Raw genomic sequence first — 22,300 nt, forward strand, 5'->3', positions numbered from 1 at the left:
GGTAACAATATGTGGTTGAGATCTTCCGAAAGATATGATGGTAACAACAATTTAGGAAGCCGTTACTCGGGCTCAGGTAAAATATATGAATCAGATAAAACTCTCGTTTTTTGGTAGTCAATCAAAACTAATACTAGAATGCATTCCTTCTTCTGATTCTATCAACAAATTAATTAATCTATCAGATAAATTCAAGAAATATCAATTAATGTCATTAATCTTTATAAGATTAAGGGAATAGAAAAAAAAATCAGAAACATCAATTGATTTCATCACTGAAATTCTTTTTTTTCCCCAGATGATTACTACATCTATGTTGCAAACAACTACGGTTACAGTGGATCTAAGTATGGCTATCTTAAAAGTCCATATCTACCAGACAGATGGAATGAAATGTGTATTAGATTCTATTACTATATGAGTGGAAATTCAAATCAAGGGATTTATATATATCATTATGCTGGAAACTACGGGAATTTTGCCTTCACAGAAATTGATGATTACAGTCAACGATGGAAGCCTGCAAATGTTACTATCAACACTGTCAATAAATATAATAATTACATAGTATTTATGGGGATAGCATATGGTACAGAGATAGTTGCTGTTGACGATATATATATTAGCGAAGGCGCATGCTCAGATTATCAAGGTATAGTCAAGTCTTTAAGAATTAAACCTTTAATATATATAATATTTTAACTTATTTCAAATAAAATTGGTATTAATGGCTTTATAAAATGCTCTTTAATTTATTATTAATCTTACAAAAATGTTCACTACATTAAAAAACAATTCTTGCCTATAGATGAACCTTCAACTACAGATGTGGTTACTGAATGGGATAGAACAACAGGTAGGTTTTTCTTGATTGTAATGTTAAATGGCTGTGATATACTGTATACCAATAATCATGTTCGTAAAATACTTCCCATACGACACTTTTGACAAATTCGTCCTTGTACGCATGCCTTAAATTTCTGCCTCTCCTTTTTTTTTTGTGACGTGAAAGTTCTGCAACCAATCAGAACTCCAGAATTAAATGTATTCGTGTGAATCGAGAGCATTGATTTTTTTTTGTGACGTGAAAGTTCTGCAACCAATCAGAACTTCAGAATGAAATTTATTCGCGTGAATCGAAAGCATTGATTTTCTTTGTGACGTGAAAAGTTTTTCAACCAATCAGAACTCTGGAATGGAATTGTTTCTAAACACAATATGAGCGCAACGAAACAACTTTTTTATTTAATAACTATTTTATCTTGACCTCCCTTTTCTTGTTATTAATGAGATTACAAATGGATAGTAGATTTATTATGTATTGTTATTATGTTTGTTGTTTTTTATCTAGTTACGCGTAATCCAAATGGTAGCTGTTTTGGTAAATGTGGTGGATACGACCAAGGCTGCTTTTGTGACGACATCTGTGAGGCTGAACGTGACTGTTGCTCCGATTATTTTTTGCTGTGTGCAAGTAAGATTAGAATGTTTAACAAATTACATAAATATAACTAATGAATACTTTATCCATTATTGTAATTAGCGAGTTTATTTTCTGCTATTGGATGCGTGTTTCATCCCACACAAAACGACTGGGGGAATAGTATTCAGCGCTTAGAAGTTTCAGAACATTAGGCGCTATATAAATTCAGGATATTATTATTTATTATTATTATGAAAAAAAAATTAAGGGAGACTTGGTTATTCAAATGTTATTCAATAATATTCGTATTTTTATATTTTGATTTATTACCTTCATTATTTGTATTATTATTCATTCTCATACACATCATATTTTTTCATTATTACTAATATTATAATCATCATTATAAATATTTATTCTTTTTATTATTTAGGCATATATATTAATATTAGGCCTATTACCAATATTTCTATTATTATCATAATTAAGAATTAATGGTACTATTAAACTACTACTATTAATATATTATATATAATAATAATAATATTAAATATGTAGGGTAAAATTAAATTAATTAAATATTAATTAGTAATACATTAACAATTTCTCCATTTTCCCATAATATTATCATTATTTGCCATTGGATAACAGTGGTGGATCCAGGTTTTCCGACTAGTTGGATCAGAATATTGTAAAATTAAAAAACATTTATCCTAACGTTCTATTTTTTGCATTGTATTTTTTGAAACTATAAATCACTTCTCCTGGATCCGCTTATAGATCCATGACTTGAAAAAGGACATTCCTAATTTGGAATGTATAGTATATAACTTTATTTTCTTTCCAAGACAACACTACAGTTTCTACTCCAATAATAATAAATGTTTTATTTTCTTTTCAAGACAACACTACAGTTTCTACTGAACGGCCTACAACAACATCATACTATAACATAGGAACAACGACCGGTAAATTTAGCATACTTTAGATGACGTCATACATTATTATGTCACATATTATTTCAATCTTACGTTGTGAGACTGTATTCTGGTTTTCACGTTTATGACAAAAATCGTTAAATTAAATGTAACGAATAGGCCTAATACTATAAACCATCTATCAATTACATCCCGAACAACTAGAAAGGTACTGAGAAACAAAGATGTTTGTGAAAAAATACGTACAATCATTATTTTATATATTTAAAATGGTTAAACGTCTGATTCGATTCTGATCGATCAGAATGTAATGGGATGTAACTAAACTGATGAATTTATGTTTCTCTAACCAGGCCATTTCCAACCGAATAACACTGAAACATTTCTTTGTGGAAACGAAACTCAAATCATAACATCGCCTGGATATCCTAATTACTATGGAAACAGCCAGTACGTCAACTGGACATTCACTACTCACGTTGGAAGCTTGCTCTCTGTTGAATTCTACGATTTCTATCTTGAGGACAGCTACGACTATGTGACTATTTACAGTGATGGAGAAATGATTGGAAGGTTCACTGGTTCCAATACACCACCAATAACCATATCCACAAATAACATAATAACGATTGTCTTCAGTTCAGATGGCAGTGTGACAAGGAAAGGATTTCAGGCTAATGTGTATGTATACCCAGAAGGTCGAGGTAGGTAACGTTCACATCAAAACGGACATATTTTAAAAAAATAACTAGAATACTGTTGAATACTATACTATAATACTGAATGCTGTTCGCATTTTCGGTAAACCATATAGAGCAGTTATTACAGAAATGCACAGCACTTCCCTGAACTGTAATTTTAACTTTAAATCTGTTTTTTATTCAAACTTTTTTCAAATTTTCAAAAAATTATATGAAAACTCCATTCTATATCTAAATTTAATTTTCAACTATCAACTCGATCATCTACTTATTAACCTCATTTTAATTCTCAGATGGTTTTTGTTCTGATTTCAACGATGGATATTCTGGTTGGACTCATTATGACAGTTACAATCGATGGGCGAGATCTTCAGAAAGATATAATGTTGATGATTTAGAAAACCGTTACTCAGGATCAGGTAAAAAAATATATCTTTAAAATTCGATCTATCATTCAATTATACTTTCCTTTAGGTTAATAACAATTAGGCCTTATACAAACAATGAATGTTTATGAGTTTAATAGTGAGAATAGAGAATATAAAGTACTGCTCTGTTGACTATGATATGTATGTTTACCCATTCACTCATACCGTAATCAAACAAAGGATACATGGTATGTTAGGGCTTGGCCCTACACACGGTCGAACGTGTACTGTACTATACGCTACTCGATTCTTAGGCCTACTGTATCATAGCCAATAACATAACCATTCCCCTTAAAAACCGCCAGGCGGTGGTTAACATGAGCGTAAAAATGTCTATCGTATATCCATTTAATCGCAGTTAAAGAATGATACAAATACTGTACTTACATTCATGATACGATTCTCGGACTCACTGTCACCAAAGACAATAAAGGACTATGATACCACTTCGAGTAGAATCTTATTGACTACCTCCTAATTTGCATAAAGGTGCACTCGCTCTACCTACAAGCGCGATGCACATACATAATACAACACAAACGATCATACAGTAGAAAGAAAACAAAAACGTTGTTAAATTGCAATGAGAATGATATAAAATAAATATGTAAATTAATAATGATATTTGGATTGATTCTTTCAGATGACTATTACATTTATGTTGCGATCAACTATGGTCAAAGTGGATACAAATATGGTTACATTAACAGTCCAAGTATACCAGACCGATGGAATGAAGCGTGTATTATGTTTTATTACTACATGAGTGGACAATATAAGCAATACATTTCTATATACAACAATTATAACTACTACTACTCCTCCTTCCTTTCCACCATAAATGATGATTACAGTCGACAATGGAATTCTGCAAATGTTACTATATACACTGGCAATACACACAATTCTTACTTGAGAATCAACGGTAGAGCATATGGCGACTATTACGATAGAGAGATTGTTGCTATAGATAATGTTTATATTAGTGAGGGTGCATGCTCAGGTAAGATATTTGATGTAATACCATTAATATGATTTCAATTGGAAGTAGAAATCAGATTTTCTGGATGGCGGACTGATTTATCAGAATATATAAAACAGTACACTCTTTAATTATTTGATATTATTTTCAGATCAATCAGCAAGTACAGTTTATCCTACAACTCAGCCAGTTGTTACAACTCCTGAATGGATAGAAACTGGTGAGTTTAACCGAAGACTAATTAATTTAAAATGTTTAAAATCATACACACTTTTGATATAATTTAATCACAAGTTTTCTGGGATTGTTTACACGTTGCTATGGATCAAATTTAAATGGATTTTGGGTACAACGGTTTTTTAAAAAGTATAGACTTATTTACTGTAAAGGTAAAAACCAACATTCTACTAGCCTACCGTACTTATTCTAATTTCTAATTCTAGTCTATTGTGTACATTTAATCAACCTTCCCAATCCACATTTTTTTTTCTTTTTAGATATTGTATGCAGTAATTCATACATGACAGTTTACCTTGATGCGGCTTCACTTGGAAGTAATAGCACCGCACACTTTATCGACCCGACGTGTAGCATGATGGGATACACGTATCGTAACGGCATGTATTGGCTGTATTTATATACTAGATACGATCAATGTCAAACAACAATAAAGGTAACAAAAGATTGTGTTCATTTTTTATTATACCACATCTTGTTTCCTCTTTCTCCATTTCTTATTTTTTCTTTTTAGTCGACATTGTATTCAACAACTTACCAAAACCAAGTAATTGTTTCCAACGAAGGTGTTTCCAGGATTTACAGAAAAGATGACAGTCGCATAACCGTCGAGTGTGAACTAAAAAATACAGGTCACTCATCCGTTAGTTTTGACCCAGTGGGAACAGAAAAAGATTTCCTAAAACGCGAACATGACAACTTTACATTTGCAATGGAGCTGTTTACAGACAGCAGTTATTCTACTCCATACCCGAGCTGGCAGTATCCGATTGAACTGGATCTTGGAAGTACAGTGTTTGTTGGTGCGAGTGTGAAGACTTTTAGTAATGATATGGTTCTGTTTGTCGATTCTTGCAAAGCCACACCAAACCCCGACCCTGATGCTCAGCCTAACTATGAATTAATAAAAAACAGGTAACTAGTCAGTATAGTGTGGTTGGCCTATTACTGATAGTCTTTATAATAGTAAAGGTTCTACCTGTTTATGGGTTCTATCTGGTTATAACTGGTTCTATCTAATTATAACTAGTTCTACCTACTGTAGTTAATTCTAGCTGGTTATATCTGGTTTTACCTGGTTATAACTCGTTCAACCTGTTTTTTCATGATTAATTGTTAAAAGCTTAACTCTCGTGTGTAGCTGTGGTCTCAGTTCCAGAAGAGGTATAATATAAAATGTTTGTTTCAGCATATTTAAGCGAAATTTAGTATTTCTTAACTAGATTAATTTTCTTTTCTCTATGTAGTTGTAGTGTAGATTCGACAGTTAGTTTCGACGGAAAATCAACTTCTGGAGACTTTTCCCGGGCGTTCTTTTCGTTTGAAACTTTTGGCTTCAGCGGCGAATACTCAACGGTACGAAAATATAAATATTAAAGATTATACTGTTAAATTATATACCAAGTACCATTTTAACATCATTTGTGATGTTTATGAAAAACAATTATTGAAATCTGGTGGATAGACCCGACTCTAATTGAAGCTAGGAATATACTTTTTAAAACTTACTATTTAAAATTGGTAATTTTCTATAATTTTTTTTTCATTAAATACAGGTTTTCGTTCATTGTCAATTGTCCATCTGCAATGAGAGTGACTGGAGATGCTCTAGGAACTGTAACCAACGTCAACGCCGTGACGTCAATCTACCCAATAAATTGTCTGATAGCATTTCGATCGAACTTGGACCTTTGGTGCTAAAAAGACCAGATGAAAACTCTGAAATTGTTCTTGATGCTCAAGGTATACAAAATATATGTTCTGTCCGATTACTGTTTACCTGATTATGTTATCAGACTATCACAGTAAATATAAAATAACTCTATAGACGAGTTTCTATGTAAATAAATGTGTATTGTCATTTAGAAAATCATATTAATACAATCTTTACTGTATCTTTTTTGTGTTTTGTACAAGGCAATTAAAGCTAATTTAAAAATGTTTGTACTTTTTCAGAGTCAACATCGAAGGGAAAAGTTCCCGCTCTTCCATCGACTTTGATGGTTCTCAGTTTGGTTGTCTTGGCAATAGGGTGTGTCACCTTGATAACAGGATTAAAGAAACATAAATATTCTTACCAGAAACTGGAAAACAACATGGAGGAGATGTAAACGAAGACATGTTGTTTTGCTTTAATTTATGTTTAAATAATAAATTTTAAAAATTAGAATAGATATTTGTTTTAGATTTATATTATTTATTCGTATGTGTTGCTAATAATTTTTCCTGATTTTAGCATCGAAGTTGTGAGTCAACTATAATAATACCTGAAATAACATTTTCTTTTTAAAACATTAGGTTTCTTCTTACATTGGTATATTTTAAGTTATGTTATGATTCAAAGAATAAATAAAACATATGTTAATTTGATTTTAATTTGTTAGTTCTTTTTTTTTCTAAAGTAACGTTTGATTCGGAATCAGCTAATGTGTAACTGTGCCGTTTAACGTTATCATAATATATCATTTATTTCGCCCAACAAAGTACAAAGTAAGACATAAAAACACTACAAAAGTAAATCAATGAGGCAGTATAAAACAAGTTATAAATAAAAATAACCGTCGAGAGGCTCTCCACGTTCCATTAAATAAGTCATACGATTTGACCCATTATTTATTAATCATTGTTCGAGACGCAATCGTTATTGCTATTAAATACTCTCTCGCTTTAACGTTGTTTCAAGATGTATTATTGTAGTAAGTTTGCCGATATGCGTATTTTATCTACAAGATATAAACTGTAGAGGGAGCTATAGCGCATGACGTAGGCTTTGAAATAAATAGATGCAGACATCGCATTTTTCCAAGCCAGCTCAAACAATAAAACGTGAATGGATACTATTGGAACTCCAAACCTAAGCTAACATAAAAGAATGAACCAAGAATAATAACGATAACTTTAAATGAAGTAAATCACAGTAACTTACCAAAGTTGAGCTTCTTTATGATAATGATGATGATTATTAGGCCAACACATGATGTTAGGCCTATAGGTGTTACGCTTACATAAGACTGAATAGTACTAAGAACACAGGTAGTGCACCAGACCATTTAGGAATAAACACGCAATTCAATTGTTTCTGACGTGTGTTGTAACACAATATGCAAATGAGGATATAATTGAATAACAAACAAACTACAGTAGAACCCCTCCTTTAAGACACCCCTAACGGGTGAGGAGGGGAATATATGTTATAACATTACCGGCCAACCTCTATTCAGGAAAATCCCCTATTAAAGCTATACTTTGTAGGGTACCGAAGGTGCTCCTCCTTAATACGGGTTCTCTATATTAATATTTGGAACTGCCTCACTTTGAATCCGCCTATATGAGACATATGGTCCATACCGTAAATACTCAAAGTAAAATTTATATTTCCTATCTCATGGTTCAAGAGCTTCCACTCTATAAACATTAAAGTACATAATTATCTTTAGTTTTAAAAGAGGAGAAAAAACTGAGAAAATATTCATGCATCACAATATAATTTCTGCGTAAGTTCGTAATGAACGTTGCCAAATGATTACTTTCCACTATGTGTTATTAGTTTCATTAATATAGGCCTTACAGTTATTTTAATTGCAAAAACATATTAAGATAGTATTTTAGCTTTAACGTATATTGCTATGCATTATAATGTAACACATTCGGCATGATAGACCTACAGTAACTATCCTAATTATTTAATACTCTTTTTATATTTCTTCAACTTTTTCTTTTATTATCCACGATTATATTTTAAAAATTTTTTTGAACTCTTACTAAACAACAGTTTTCCCTAGATATTTCAACCTATAATGTTTCGACAATGACATAAGTTTCTTTCGTGGTGTTTCCAAGGGTTTTTTCGAGTTTAGTATGGAGTATTGTGAAATTTAAAAAGGAATAATTAACTAAAGCAAATAAACTGGTCGGCAACAGGATGCATGAAATTACTCGATATCTCTTTCAGACAGCTGCTAAACTGAGCTGAACTATCTTATTGATAACAATAATGATAATTGATAAATAATGTATGCGTATGTTTGAAAAAGGTCAATAATCGTACATCTAAAGACATATAATTTGATATCGTGAATAACCAATGTTTCACAACAAACAATGATTTCTTTTTCTATTTAGTAACGAAAAGTATTCCCGAGATTTTGAAAATCATCCTCATCATCAACAATATCATCGTCCCCCATATCATAATCAATTATAACCATCGTATAATTAGAAGAGCTGATATGAGTATGATTAGAAAATCTGAGGTGTAGGAAAAACAAAATCATCTCCTTACCATCGCACCTGTATCATTGTCTGTCAGCGCCATTGTTATTTTCGCCATCCTCTTTCCTAACAAAAATTGAAAAAACGGTTCAGACAAAGCTACTAAAAAGACCGCGAATTTCAATGAAACGGCAAACGCATAACATATGGGAAAAGTATATTTAAGAACCTTAAAATAATTTCATTTGGATACTAATATTATAGAAGAGAATTGTTTGTATCCAATAAATCGAAATTACTAAAATTGTACTTACAATAATGTTTCGCAAACAATTCAGTTTGCTTTCAAGACTGTTTATCTTGGTTACAGTCTGGTCTTCGGTGATTTTTAGGGTATTTTTTATTTTCTCTGCGACATTGACGTTGGTATCTCCCCCCCACCCCACCCACTTGTTTCCCCGGGTCTGAATGATGTCATCGTGTATATATGAGAGGTTGTGTCCACCGTTGTGTATTCTCTTTTATCTCTTAGATGTACAATAAACAGAGATGACGATGACAATAAAAACACAGATGTGACGTATTGACCAGACTGTAACCAAGATCAACAGGCATATGTAGTCGATCGCGTGTGTCTGTTTGTTTGTTACCAGGATTACTCAAAAAGGTATTTACCAAAATAAAAATACAGATAGGTATGTGGTCAAGGACCACTCCATTACATTTTGGAGGATATCCGGACCACGGTCCCAATTCTTGACCACTTTTTAATATTATTTTCAGATCTGCAAGTGTTAAAAGATAAGGAGACAATTTTCAAAAGCCGGCAACAGTCTTAAAGTAATAAGTAAACTGAAATTGCATTTTCACGAGAACTACTTGTCCAAAAAACTTCACTTGTACAAGAGGCAACAAAATTCACCCGTTTGTTTTTGGCGTTGCTGTTCTATTGTTAGTCAACTGAAACTATTGTTAGTTGAAAGGCTGGTTACATAACCATAACACCAAATTCGCATACACATGCTTGTAGTGAAAATAGCCTACCCACAGCATTAAGACACAAGAATAAAACAAAATATAGAGGCCCTATACACATTTTTTTTCCGGAGAAATCTTATGTAGCGGAATTTTACAGTAGGCGAAAGTATGGATTCTCGGAGTGACCTTTTTCTAGTTAGTACTATCGATCTATTAGATCAACAAAAAAGAAAATTTCTATACTATAATTAAGGATGAATAACTTAACTTTTAAAGACCAAATTTAGAGGAAATTTTCAGGTTTTTCCAACTTCATGTGAATTGTAACAGATGGGCAATATCATAGACATCATATCGCCATCATTTTGTCAATTTATTTAATATTATAATATTAATACACCTAATCTAACATTAGTTATTAGATTGAAAACAGGTTTTTGTTCCCGTAAAAGATAAAATAAAATGATTGACCAATTATATCTTTCAGAAAAATATTATACAAAATCACTAATCCATCCTTATCTTACAAAAGACAGTATAAATTAAAGCTTATAGCTTTATTTTACATTCGTAATTCCAAAGTGTTTAACACTACCATCGAAATGAGAGTGGAAATGTTTTACAGTGCGGTGCTTTGGCTCTGCTGTGCGTGCTACGTTACAGGTAAGATTCGCTGTGTTAATCTGAGGCTTATAATTTTAATTTGTGTGTATTTTCGTAACAGTTACACGTTATTACAAATTATTTTCTTATTGTGCCATGTATGTAATTTTGCATATTATTTCGACAATGTTACTTTATCTTATCCTTTTCATGACTTGAAATAAAAAAAATATCCATTGTCAATTGCTATTAACTATTGACTAGAGGGTGAGCTCGCTTCCCCTCTAGCATTTCGTTTTAAAACCCTTCAATATATCTCCCTAAAAGAGATGTATGGAACAATATCGTAATTGTGAGAACTAACGTCCATCAAATCTACGTTTCGCGGTACATCTGAGATAGATGAGGTAGGTATCCAAGGCGTAGATCTTTCCCGAGGTTTTTTCATTGCCTATGTCAGAATTAAGCATAATTTTTTATATAGATACAGAAACAAACAGTATATTGTTATAATTGTGAATGACAAGTGAATGGTTTTTTTTTAACTATTAAAAATCCTATATTTCGTTACATTCAAAAATTAAGAAACAATCAACCTGAAGCTAATAGATTCCACATCTTCAAAAAATAAAAGCGGTCCAAGTAACTATTGTAAACTCATATAAACCTGTCAATTATTTTATTTCAGCGTATTGGACACCAATGTACACAACAGAAGGTATTATTTTAGTTACATTTTGTAACATCGTCATCATCATCATCATCATCATTATCATTTTTCATTACTACTGTTAAAGAACATTGTTTGAACGTACATCGCTTTTTTTTAAAGCACGGTTATTATCGAGTAATATTTGTTTGCAATTTCCCATTTTCTCGTAATTTAATTTTCTTAAAATATCTTTTAAACGTAAACGCTTGTTGATTATTATCTCTAAGTAGACATTTTTTGTTATATATTTACCAGGCCTAATGAATGCACAATAAATAATATAATTTTGGCTGGTTGGAATAGAGTCTCCACAAAGGTACACAACTATTTTATCTTATTGTTTTATTGTAGTTAACGCTGATGCTGATATACAAACAAATTTCCAGTATGGCTTTGATGGATGGACTCAAGAATATGGTGATGATTTTGATTGGTCACGTCTCTTTGGTTTTACTTCATCGACTAGCACTGGACCACCAAACGGTCATTCAGGTTATGGTTGTAAGTTAGAAGAACTACAATATTTACATGGTGACCATTAGTATTGTGGTACACCATGTGATTAAGAGCCAAGTAAAAAGTGTTTACATTTTGGCAAACATTATTTTACTTGATATTAAAATAACACAGTTTATTTGTTTACTTCTACACATAGCTGATTATTATGTTTATATTGAAACATCATCTCCAAGAAGTAATGGAGATTCAGCTCGCCTAAGAAGTCCAAGGATACCAGAAAGGCAAGGTTTATCCTTATCATTTTACTATCACATGTACGGCTCAACTATTGGAACGCTCAACGTTTACAGAACATCATACTGGGGTGACGAATTGCTATGGTCAAGAACTGGTAACAAAGGAAACTCGTGGCTTTACTCTGGTACACTACAATTCTCGCACAATGGTTATGGCGACAACTACATCGTATTCAAAGGCATTGCAGGAAGTTCATATACTGGTGATATTGCAATTGATGATATTTATATTGGTGGTAAGTCAAACATATTAGTTTTAGTTGTATATGATTATGATTATTAATGAAATGTATTTGAAGCTTTCAGTCCTCTCTTCAATAGTTTATAAAGTATTTTTATTTATTTAAAAATATTATCCACTTGGCGAATTTGTTTTCACTACAGTTTCTTACAATTTTACTACTAGTGTTTTCACAATGTTACTATATTTTATTCCAGTAACCATCTCTTTATTTATGCAAACAATACATTATTACAGTATCTTGAATAATATACTCTTTTAGAACTCTACAATCAAATTAGTTTTTCATGAACTTTCTCATTATTGTAGCTATACTGATATAATACCTCTCTCTCTCTTTATGTATGACGTTTTATAATATTTTTGTCGCATTTGTATAACATAGATATTAAAGAATAACTATTAGATTTGATAATTACTCTTGCAGGTGGTACACCATTCACTGCAATGCCAACCTCTACAGATTATCTCATTACAGCTATATCAACAGGTAAGGATATAACTCATTTATAATCTGACACATGTACGAAGGGACACAAAAAGCGAGTAACCCTTGCCGATAGTTAGCATTATGTCTCTCGTGCTGGTTTCATTGAAGTCGAGTATGTGTCAATCCCAAAATGAAGGACCCAGTCTATTTGCATTTCTGTTTTGTCTTGTAATGTTATGAATTAATATATTTTCTCTGATATTGCCTTTTCCAGAATGGTCTGTGACAACACCAAACTATAACATGGAGACAAAAAGTGGTAAATTTAGCATAGTTAACGGGCTACGGGGCCCTGTGTGTTATGAAGAAAATCCTAAACAAAAATGAATATTTTACGAATATGAAGTCATTCACTGATTGTTACAATGATAACACTGAAGGCCACAATGGCAACAGGAGTTACTTAATCGTCTAAATCTCACTAATTCTATCACAAACCGTATCCACAATGGCGGATTCTTAATGATAACACAAGACGCATCTTTTATAGTAAAATCTGAAAATAATGCATAATAATGTCATCGAAATCCGATCATGTCAATTATAAATGTTAAATAGTATATTTAGTTATTACTACTATTAATATTTGTGTTATTATTTCATTTGTATACCTACAATAAGTGGAGTTGTGACTTGGTGGTTATGATGCTTGGCTACCACTCCAAGGGTCCTAGGTTCAAGTCCCGTCACATGTCAGGATTTTGTCTAAGGACAAAATTACAATTCAACTCCCAAAGACTTTAAATTGACCCATTTATCGAGCAGAAATACGCGAGATGTATAATAATGAACACATTCTCTTTCTAGGCCCTTCACAGCCAAATGTGACCGAAACATTTCTCTGTGGAAATGAAACTCAAATTCAAAATGTGTAAAATACTGTAGTAAAATTGTAAACTATCTTGAAACAAAGAATAACTATTAGTTTTGATCATGGCTCTTACAGATATATATATATATATATATATATATATACCAACCACTACAGATTATCACAGCACATGTAAGGACTTAATACAATGACACACCAAACGCATGTGACGTTTTGTTGCTGATAAATAATGTAAAAGTAATAGTACTGGTCATTGGAGACAAGTTATCCTTAGTATATTCCCAATGTTCCATTCTAAAATTTCCGTAATGTATTTTTCTATTTGTTTTTACAGAATGGCCTGTAACATCACCTAACTATAACCAAGAGACAACCAGTGGTAATTTGTCATAGCTAAATGGCTACTGGGTCATACTACTGGTGTTATAACTACTGGAGGGGTTGTCCACAATGATAGAGTCAGAGTGGGAAACGTACCTAATCTGTATCCGCCTTCCTTTATAACCCAGAATAGAGTATATCCTCGAATTTCAATCAACTTGCTAATTTGCATTCATACCTACGCCCATCCCTCATGTGACAAATCAATTGCATATACATTACTTAAAAAATAAATAATTTAATCTACTTTGTAAGATGTACAGTACAATAATAAACAGATAACGATGATTCTCTTTTTAGATCCTTCACAGTCAAATGTAACCGAAACATTTCTTTGTGGAAATGAAACCCAAATCATAACATCGCCTGGATATCCAAACCAATATAGAAACAACCAGTACATCGAATGGACATTTACTACTCATGTCGGAAGTTTGCTCTCTGTTGAATTCTACGATTTTGATCTTGAGCACAGCTACGATTATGTGACTATTTACAGTGACGGAGAAATGATTGGTAGATTCAGTGGTTCCAGTACGCCACCATTAACAATATCTACAAACAACACAATTAAGATAGTCTTCACCACAGATGGTAGTGTGGTAGAGAAAGGATTTCAGGCTGAGGTGTATATATCTGAAGCCCCAGGTAGGTTATTATTATTCATATTGGAGTTAAATGTGTATTATTTCATTTGCATTGACATGCCGCATGTCCGATTGGACACATGACCGATGTTGTGTCAAGAAATGTCGTTCTTTACCCTTGCTCTCCAACTAATTCTGGTTGTTGGATTAATATCATAGATAATTTGAATCAAAATGGTAAAGTCGATCATATTTATGAAATGTTTCAAAAATCACTTCCTCGTCAAAGCATCCGATTATCGGTATGTATCTAGATTTATTTTCAGTATCATAGGAAAAGAAGAAAGAAAAGAGGTGTGCTTTGGGAACTTTTAGACAGAAGCGAACGAATTTTGGGATTTAAAGTGATATCGATAGAATAACGATGTAAAAATCATTGAATAAGGAATCGTTCCGAAGTAAATGTTAAAGGAGTGTGTGTTTTTTTACCCTTTATCATCTGTAATATTTGTTTCAATTCTCAGATGGTTTTTGTTCTGATTTCAACGATGGCTATTCTGGTTGGACTGATTATTATGGTTACGATCTATGGAGGAGATCCTCTGAACGATATGATGGTAACAACAACGATATAGGAAGCCGTTACTCGGGATCAGGTATAACATATTAATCAGATAAACCTCTCCTGTTTGGTTAGTCAAACAATAATAATATTTCTTCTGATTTTGTCTACCAGATAAATTCAAGATTAAATATTAATTAATGTCATTAATTGTTATAAGATTAAGGGAATAGAGAAAATCAGAAACATCAATTTCCTTTCCTGACATTTTTTTTATTTTCAGATGATTACTACATTTATATTGCAAACAACTACGGTGACAGTGGATACCAATATGGCTATCTTAAAAGCCCATATATTCCAGACAGATGGGATGAAGCGTGTCTTAGATTCTATTACTATATGAGTGGACATTCCAGTCAATACATTGCTGTCAATGAGTATTCTAGTTTCGGAGGATATAGAAGGCTAACGATTTATGTTGATTACAGTCAACGATGGAAGCCTGCCAATGTTACTATCAACACTGCCAATAACTACAATGCTTACTTCTTAATTATGGGCAGAATATATGGTACACAAATGGTTGCTGTTGACGATATCTATATTAGCGAAGGCGCATGCTCAGATTATCCAGGTACAAGTCCCTATTTATATTTAAGTATTGACTCTACAACACTTTAAAATATATTCTGATTGCAAACCGTCTTCCAAATCAATTAAAGTATGTAAATGGCTTTATAAAATGTTCTTTAAATTATTATTAATCTGTATTTTAATCAGTTTATTTGCATAAAATAGTTGTTTTTTCAACAAGAACATGCTCACTTTATATTTAAAAAAAATATGTCTTGCCTATAGATGAACCTTCAACTACAGATGTGGTTACTGAATGGGATAGAACAACAGGTAGGTTTTCCTTGAATGTAATGTTAAACGGCTGTGATATACTGTATACTTAATCCAATTATTATGTTCGTATATTTACCATACGAAGAGACAAATATTGATAAATTATTGTTTGTACGCATGCGTTAAGTTTTTGTCTTTCATTCAAGACAAGTGCTAATTTACTGCAATAAATACTTAATGAATTAAGGTAATCCATGATCCAACAGAGCCAATGCGTCGACGACAAAGTATATGTTTTTAACTATTTTAATATTAATTTGGACAATACAAATAGTTCTTACGCATACGGCGGCTATTACGATACAGAGATAGTTGCTATTGATAATGTTTATGTAAGTGAGGGCGCATGCCCCGATTATCCAGGTAAGGTATTTGATGTAATACTATACCACCAAGGCAATATAACAGCAGGATGCTACCTCCGGAGATCAAACGGTTTATATGTGACTGCGATACGATCAGTTCCACACCCATTAAACTTTAGCCCTGGCTTCCTCAAATGTTTGGTTAAAATACACCGCGCCGCGGAGAATATGTACATAGACCTAGTACGTTAGGACTGTTACGATATTGACAAGGCGAGCTCAGCTTCCTGTTGTTAGATTGCCTTGATACCACTAATATGACTTCAATTAGATGTAAAAATCTTTATTTATCAGAAAATATAAAAAGAGTACACTCATGATCTACTAGTCTGAACAGCTTTAAGATCAATCTTAAAGCATTGTTAATGTTTTTAGTCGCGTGGACGCGACTCAATAGTTCACTATGTCGGTCGGTCTGTCGGTCTGTCGGTCTGTCTGTCGGTCCGGTATCACTATGCGTTTTTCTGTACTTTTTGAACTGTTTTTTCTGAGAGCACGCGACTTATGGCTGTTGGCCTTGTTTTGTTTCAAGTTGATAATTCCCACAGCGCAATAAGCACCAATTGGGTGGAGTATACCGGCGCTAAAATGTTCATTTATTATTATTACTCATCATTTGATACTATTTCCAGATCAATCAGCAAGTACAGCCTCGCCTACAACTCTGCCAGTTGTTACAACTCCTGAATGGATAGAAACTGGTGAGTTTAACCGAAGACTAATTAATTTTAAATGATTTAAATCATACACTTATTTGATATAATTGAATTGTTTTCTGGGAATTGGTACGTTTTGATATGGAATAAATTAAGAATGGGACTTATAAATTATAAGTAATTTATTGTGGAGGTAAAAACAGCTTCTGAACTGAAAAGATCTGGCTAGACATGATCCTGAAGCTGGACGATAGGTAGTCAATGTCGTAAGTTCTATTTTATTCTAATTTGTTACATATATTAATACATTTTTACATTATCCAAATTTTCCTTTTCAGATATTGTATGCAGTAATTCATACATGACAGTTTACATTGATGCGGCTTCTCTTGGAAGTAATAGCACCGCACACTTTATAGACCCGACGTGTGGCACGATGGGATACACGTATCGCAATGGCATGTATTGGCTGTATTTATATACTAGATACGATCAATGTCAAACAACAATAAAGGTAACAAACGATTTTGTCCATTTGTTATTATACCACATCTTGTTTTCCCTTTCTCCATTTCTTATTATTTCTTTTTAGTCGACATTGTCCTCAACAACTTATCAAAACCAAGTAATTGTTTCGAACGAAGGTGTTTCCAGGATTTACAGGAAAGACGACAGTCGCATAACCGTCGAGTGTGAACTAAAAAATACAGGTCACTCATCCGTTAGTTTTGACCCAGTTGGAATAGAAAAAGATTTCCTAAAACGCGAACATGACAACTTTACATTCGCAATGGAGCTGTATACAGACAGCAGTTATTCTACCCCATACCCGAGTTGGCAGTATCCGATTGAACTGGAGCTTGGAAGTAAAGTGTTTGTTGGTGCGAGTGTGAAGACGTTTAGTAATGATATGGTTCTGTTTGTCGATTCTTGCAAAGCCACACCAAACCCAGACCCTGATGCTCAGCCTAACTATGAATTAATTAAAAACAGGTAACTAGTCAGTATAGTGTGGTAGGCCTACTACTATACTGATAATCTTTTTTATAGTAAATAGGTTCTACCTGGTTATGGGTTCTATCTGGTTAAAACTGGTTCTACCTATAGTAGTTATTTCTACCTGGTTTTACCTGGTTATAACTGGTTCTACCTACTGTAGTTATTTCTACCTGGTTATTACTGGTTTTACCTGGTTATAACTGGGTCTGCCTGGTTATAACTAGTACAACCTTGTTTTTCACGATTAATTGTTAAAAGCTTAACCCTCGGTGTTGTGTAATTGTGGTTTCAATTCTGGAAGAGGTATACTATAAAATGTTTGTTTTAGCATATTTATTAAGCAAAATTTTGTATTTCTTAACTAGATTAATTTTCTTTTCTCTATGTAGTTGTAGTGTAGATTCGACAGTTAGTTTCGACGGAAAATCAACTTCTGGAGACTTTTCCCGGGCGTTCTTTTCATTTGAAACGTTTGGTTTCAGCGGCGAATACTCAACGGTACGAAAATTTAAATTTTAAAAATCATATACCAAGTACCATTTTCAGAACATTAGCAATAATTGTACAATCTGGTCCGTAGATCCGATCCTGAAACTGAAATACTTTTAAAAACTTGTTCTCGTTAAAATTTAATACAGGTTTTCGTTCATTGTCAACTTTCCATCTGCAATGAGAGTGATTGGAGATGCTCTAGGAACTGTAACCAACGACAACGCCGTGACGTCAATCTACCCAATAAATTGTCTGACAGCATTTCGATTGAACTTGGACCTTTGGTGCTAAAAAGACCAGACGAAAACTCTGACATTGTTCTTGATGCTCAAGGTATACAAAATATATTTATTTATTTATTTATTTATTTAACAACATATTTATACAGGATAATACACAATCAAGTAGAAATAAACTTGTTTTGCATTGTGGTCCTGTCGACAAAAACGGATACAAATTTAAATCTTATACAATTACAATTAATAATAAAAGCAACAAAAAATATAAACTGGAGGTTAAATGTTATGAAAAGAAATGAGATCTGTATCTAGCTTTAAAGGACATAATCGTGGGTGAATGTTTTATATCTGCTGGCAAGTCATATATTATATTCTGTCCGATTATTATTTGTGTGATGTTATCAGACTGTTACAGTAAATATAAAATAACTCTATAGAGGGGGCTTCTATGTCAACAAGTGTGTATTGACATTTAGAAAATCTAGGTGTACAGCATTTGCACATTAATACAATCTTTACTGTATCTTTTTTGTGTTTTGTACAACGCAATTAAAGCTAAAAAATAAACTGTTTGTTTTTCAGAGTCAAAATCGAACGGAAAAATTCCCACTCTTCCATCGACTTTGATGGTTCTCAGTTTGGTTGTCTTGGCAATAGGGTGTGTCACCTTGTTTACTGGCTTAAAGAAGCATAAACATTCTTACCAGAAACTGGAAAACCACATGGAGGAGATGTGAACGAATAACTATTAGAGGTTTTTTTGTTGTTGATTTAGTTTCACACTTAAATACTTAATACTACTTAAATACTGAAACTACTAATTATTAGAATAGTCTTTATTGTCTCAAAATAAAAGCAAATCGTATGCTCTGCTTATACCACTTATATCTCTAAGTTGAGACATGGCAACTATTTAAGGTGGGATATGGAAGTTAAACAAAACAAAGTGTAGGTATATGGTAGTTGTTTCGTAATTGGGAAAATTAATTACTTACAATAGAGTTATTATTTCTCATTAGATATTTTCCGTTTTGTAATTTTACTAATTGACGTCATTATAGTGACGTCATTTAAAGCAAATTGAAACATTGATTTTTTCTTATAAATACTGTAGGATTATAAAATAGTCTTGTTATTGGGGTGATTTTCTAATTTGGTGTAATAGGTCTGTGCTTAAAATAAATAACATTAAGAAACTGGATGATTTTTGTAATGTCTACTTATTTTGTTTGTCACGTGCTATGGCGAGTCACGTGGTATTGTGGAATCAAACTTTAGAAAGTAAAAGTTAACAAATGTGCAGATGAGCAAGTCGTTCAATTACTTTAAAAAAAACACAAAATATATGTTGGTTTAATCAGGGAAGAGTTAGGTTAACAAACCTCACTCTTCCCTTGTTTAACGTATCTCTTTGGATGTTGAACTGTGTTGAACAATACTGCTAATTAATACATTTACACAATAAAAACAATATGAGATAGTGCCATACTAGTTTATTGCAAATTTTCGCAAGGAACGTCATTGGCATCTTGGACTTGCACGGTGTATGGACTCTAACCTTACGGTTTTCATTTAAATATATCATTCCACTCTATCATCCTTATCTAGTTTTCAAACTTTTGCATTCCTCTTTTTTCATCTCATTCTTTTTGTCTTGGTGAAAAGGGAGGATATTTTATATTCCTCCTCTGAGTTTATAGCCTCTCTACCCGAACATGAACAAGATTTTATAAGTACGTTTTAAATGAATATAAATTATTACCATGTTTTATCTTTATATTTTAATTAACATCTTTTTAAAATTGTAAATGAAAGCATGGTTATTATATTGAAATCAATCATCTTTTTATGTAAATATGCCTACTTTTTAACTACTTTTTAACTTTTAACAATCTTAGTAATAGACAATTGAAAGAGAAATATTCATACTAATAATTAATTGTTACAATGTACCTTTATTTTATATATAATATATATACATATAAATCTGAGAATTATAATAAAAGTGGGAAGACCCCACACAAGACAAAAAAAAGAAAAAAAAAAGGAACGTCATTGCACAATGCATGATGGGAAGGGTTTGGGAACACTAGCGCCACCAATATAATAAAACTTTATATACTGGTGTTGGCGTTATTTCTCCCAATTCCTTCCCATCCTGCATCGCTCACGCTATTTGCGAAAAACCTTATTGGTTTAATTGATAACATCGATAGAAAATATTGTGCAACCAGAAAACATCTCATTGAAATTCATTTTGAACCGAGTTGAACTATCTTATCGATTACAGTACTGATAATTAATAAATTTACTTAATGAAAACAATTAGTATTTGAGACAGCGCCATTTGGTTAAATTGATAACATCGATAGAAAATATTGTGCAATACAATAAAACACATCCTTGAAATTAATTTTGAACGGAGTTGAACTATCTTATCGATTACAGTACTGATAATTAATAGATTATCATATTATTGAAAACAATGCATCCTGAGACAATGTACGTCATTCGTTTTAATTGATAACATAGATAGAAAATGTTGCGCAACAAAGTAACGTATTATTGTTTAACGGTTTTTATAATAGGGAATACAAACTAGTAAGCATCGTACACCTTGTGTTTCAAAAGGAAAGTATGGTCAACCATACAATAATTCATTTGGAAACATTTGATGCAAGTCTATCGTAAACCTATTTACTATTAAAAAAAATAATAATCATAATCTCATTTAAATCAATTTGATTAAATGGTCGTCTGCAATCAATAAATGGATATAGTTTACAATACAAGAGGAAGATTCAGAGCTGAGAGACACCCACTACGAGACGCCGTCCGAAACATTACCATTCTGTCTAACCATGGAGAAATAAGTTATTATTATTTCTCCATGGTATAACTATGGTTTGTAAAATACAATAACAAGTAATACACATTAAGACACACTTAATATTGTTTGTCGGACAGAATAGTTACTGTCACAGACGGCACTCTCCTGTACGTGCATTTATAATTTGAATTTGAAATGTTGCTATTAGACCTACCAATCGAATGTTTATAGTATTATTTGTATTATAGATTGTTATTAATAATACATATTTCCGTGTTATTACCAACCAAAATACCATCTAAACACATATACAAAAGATGAAGAACTTCTTTACTATCACATACTCATGATCATATCATAATAATCATTATAACGACCGTCATAATAATATCACTGAAATGAACATCGTCACCATCATATTTGAATCACATTACCATTATCATTGCCATAATATGACCAGACAATTTGAGGTAGAAAAAAGGAAAATGAAGACGTAGAGATGGAGAGTTAAAACAACAATGGCTTAATTTACCACCAGTAGCAATTTCAAATCGCCTCATCTTCACCACCACCACCACCCCGATGTCACCATCCATCATCGTACAGAGGAGGGAGGAAGAAACGTGGAATGAGTTTGAATTAAAGTGACACCTAATCTAATAGAGGAGTTCTCCGGTAAATTACAAAAGGGTTCACTACCACTACTTCACGTAAAGCAGAAGGTCTAAATGTTGAGATTTAGAGT

General features: G+C 32.4%; 2 protein-coding genes across 3 annotated transcripts; both read left to right on the forward strand.

Annotated features, from left to right (window-relative positions):
* Positions 1–423: 423 nt before the first annotated feature.
* LOC144852215 (CUB and zona pellucida-like domain-containing protein 1) lies at positions 424–6,963 on the forward strand. 2 transcript variants are annotated; one of them, XM_078709981.1, is made up of 7 exons: positions 424–652; positions 4,633–4,692; positions 4,970–5,145; positions 5,224–5,624; positions 5,957–6,065; positions 6,266–6,452; positions 6,666–6,963. In XM_078709981.1, the coding sequence occupies exons 1-7, from the start codon at positions 574–576 to the stop codon at positions 6,818–6,820; spliced, it is 1,167 nt and encodes a 388-aa protein (XP_078566107.1). In that variant the 5' UTR covers positions 424–573; the 3' UTR covers positions 6,821–6,963. The 2 variants fall into 2 exon arrangements, with proteins under 2 accessions (XP_078566107.1, XP_078566106.1); XM_078709980.1 differs by lacking the exon at positions 424–652 and adding an exon at positions 4,044–4,493 and having other exon boundaries at positions 4,624–4,692.
* A 3,538-nt stretch (positions 6,964–10,501) lies between these two features.
* Positions 10,502–20,082, forward strand: LOC144852988 (uncharacterized). Its single transcript, XM_078711042.1, has 17 exons — positions 10,502–10,562; positions 11,191–11,220; positions 11,566–11,715; positions 11,870–12,205; positions 12,638–12,700; positions 12,915–12,959; positions 13,867–13,911; positions 14,214–14,561; positions 15,025–15,156; positions 15,346–15,699; positions 15,924–15,971; positions 16,897–17,040; positions 17,334–17,509; positions 17,588–17,988; positions 18,384–18,492; positions 18,633–18,819; positions 19,308–20,082. Exons 1-17 carry the CDS (start codon positions 10,502–10,504, stop codon positions 19,460–19,462), a joined length of 2,784 nt encoding a protein of 927 aa, XP_078567168.1. The 3' UTR covers positions 19,463–20,082.
* The last annotated feature ends 2,218 nt before the right edge of the window (positions 20,083–22,300 follow it).

Source organism: Antedon bifida, chromosome 9, assembly GCF_963402885.1.
Source record: "Antedon bifida chromosome 9, ecAntBifi1.1, whole genome shotgun sequence".
Classification (NCBI taxonomy): Eukaryota; Metazoa; Echinodermata; class Crinoidea; order Comatulida; family Antedonidae; genus Antedon; species Antedon bifida.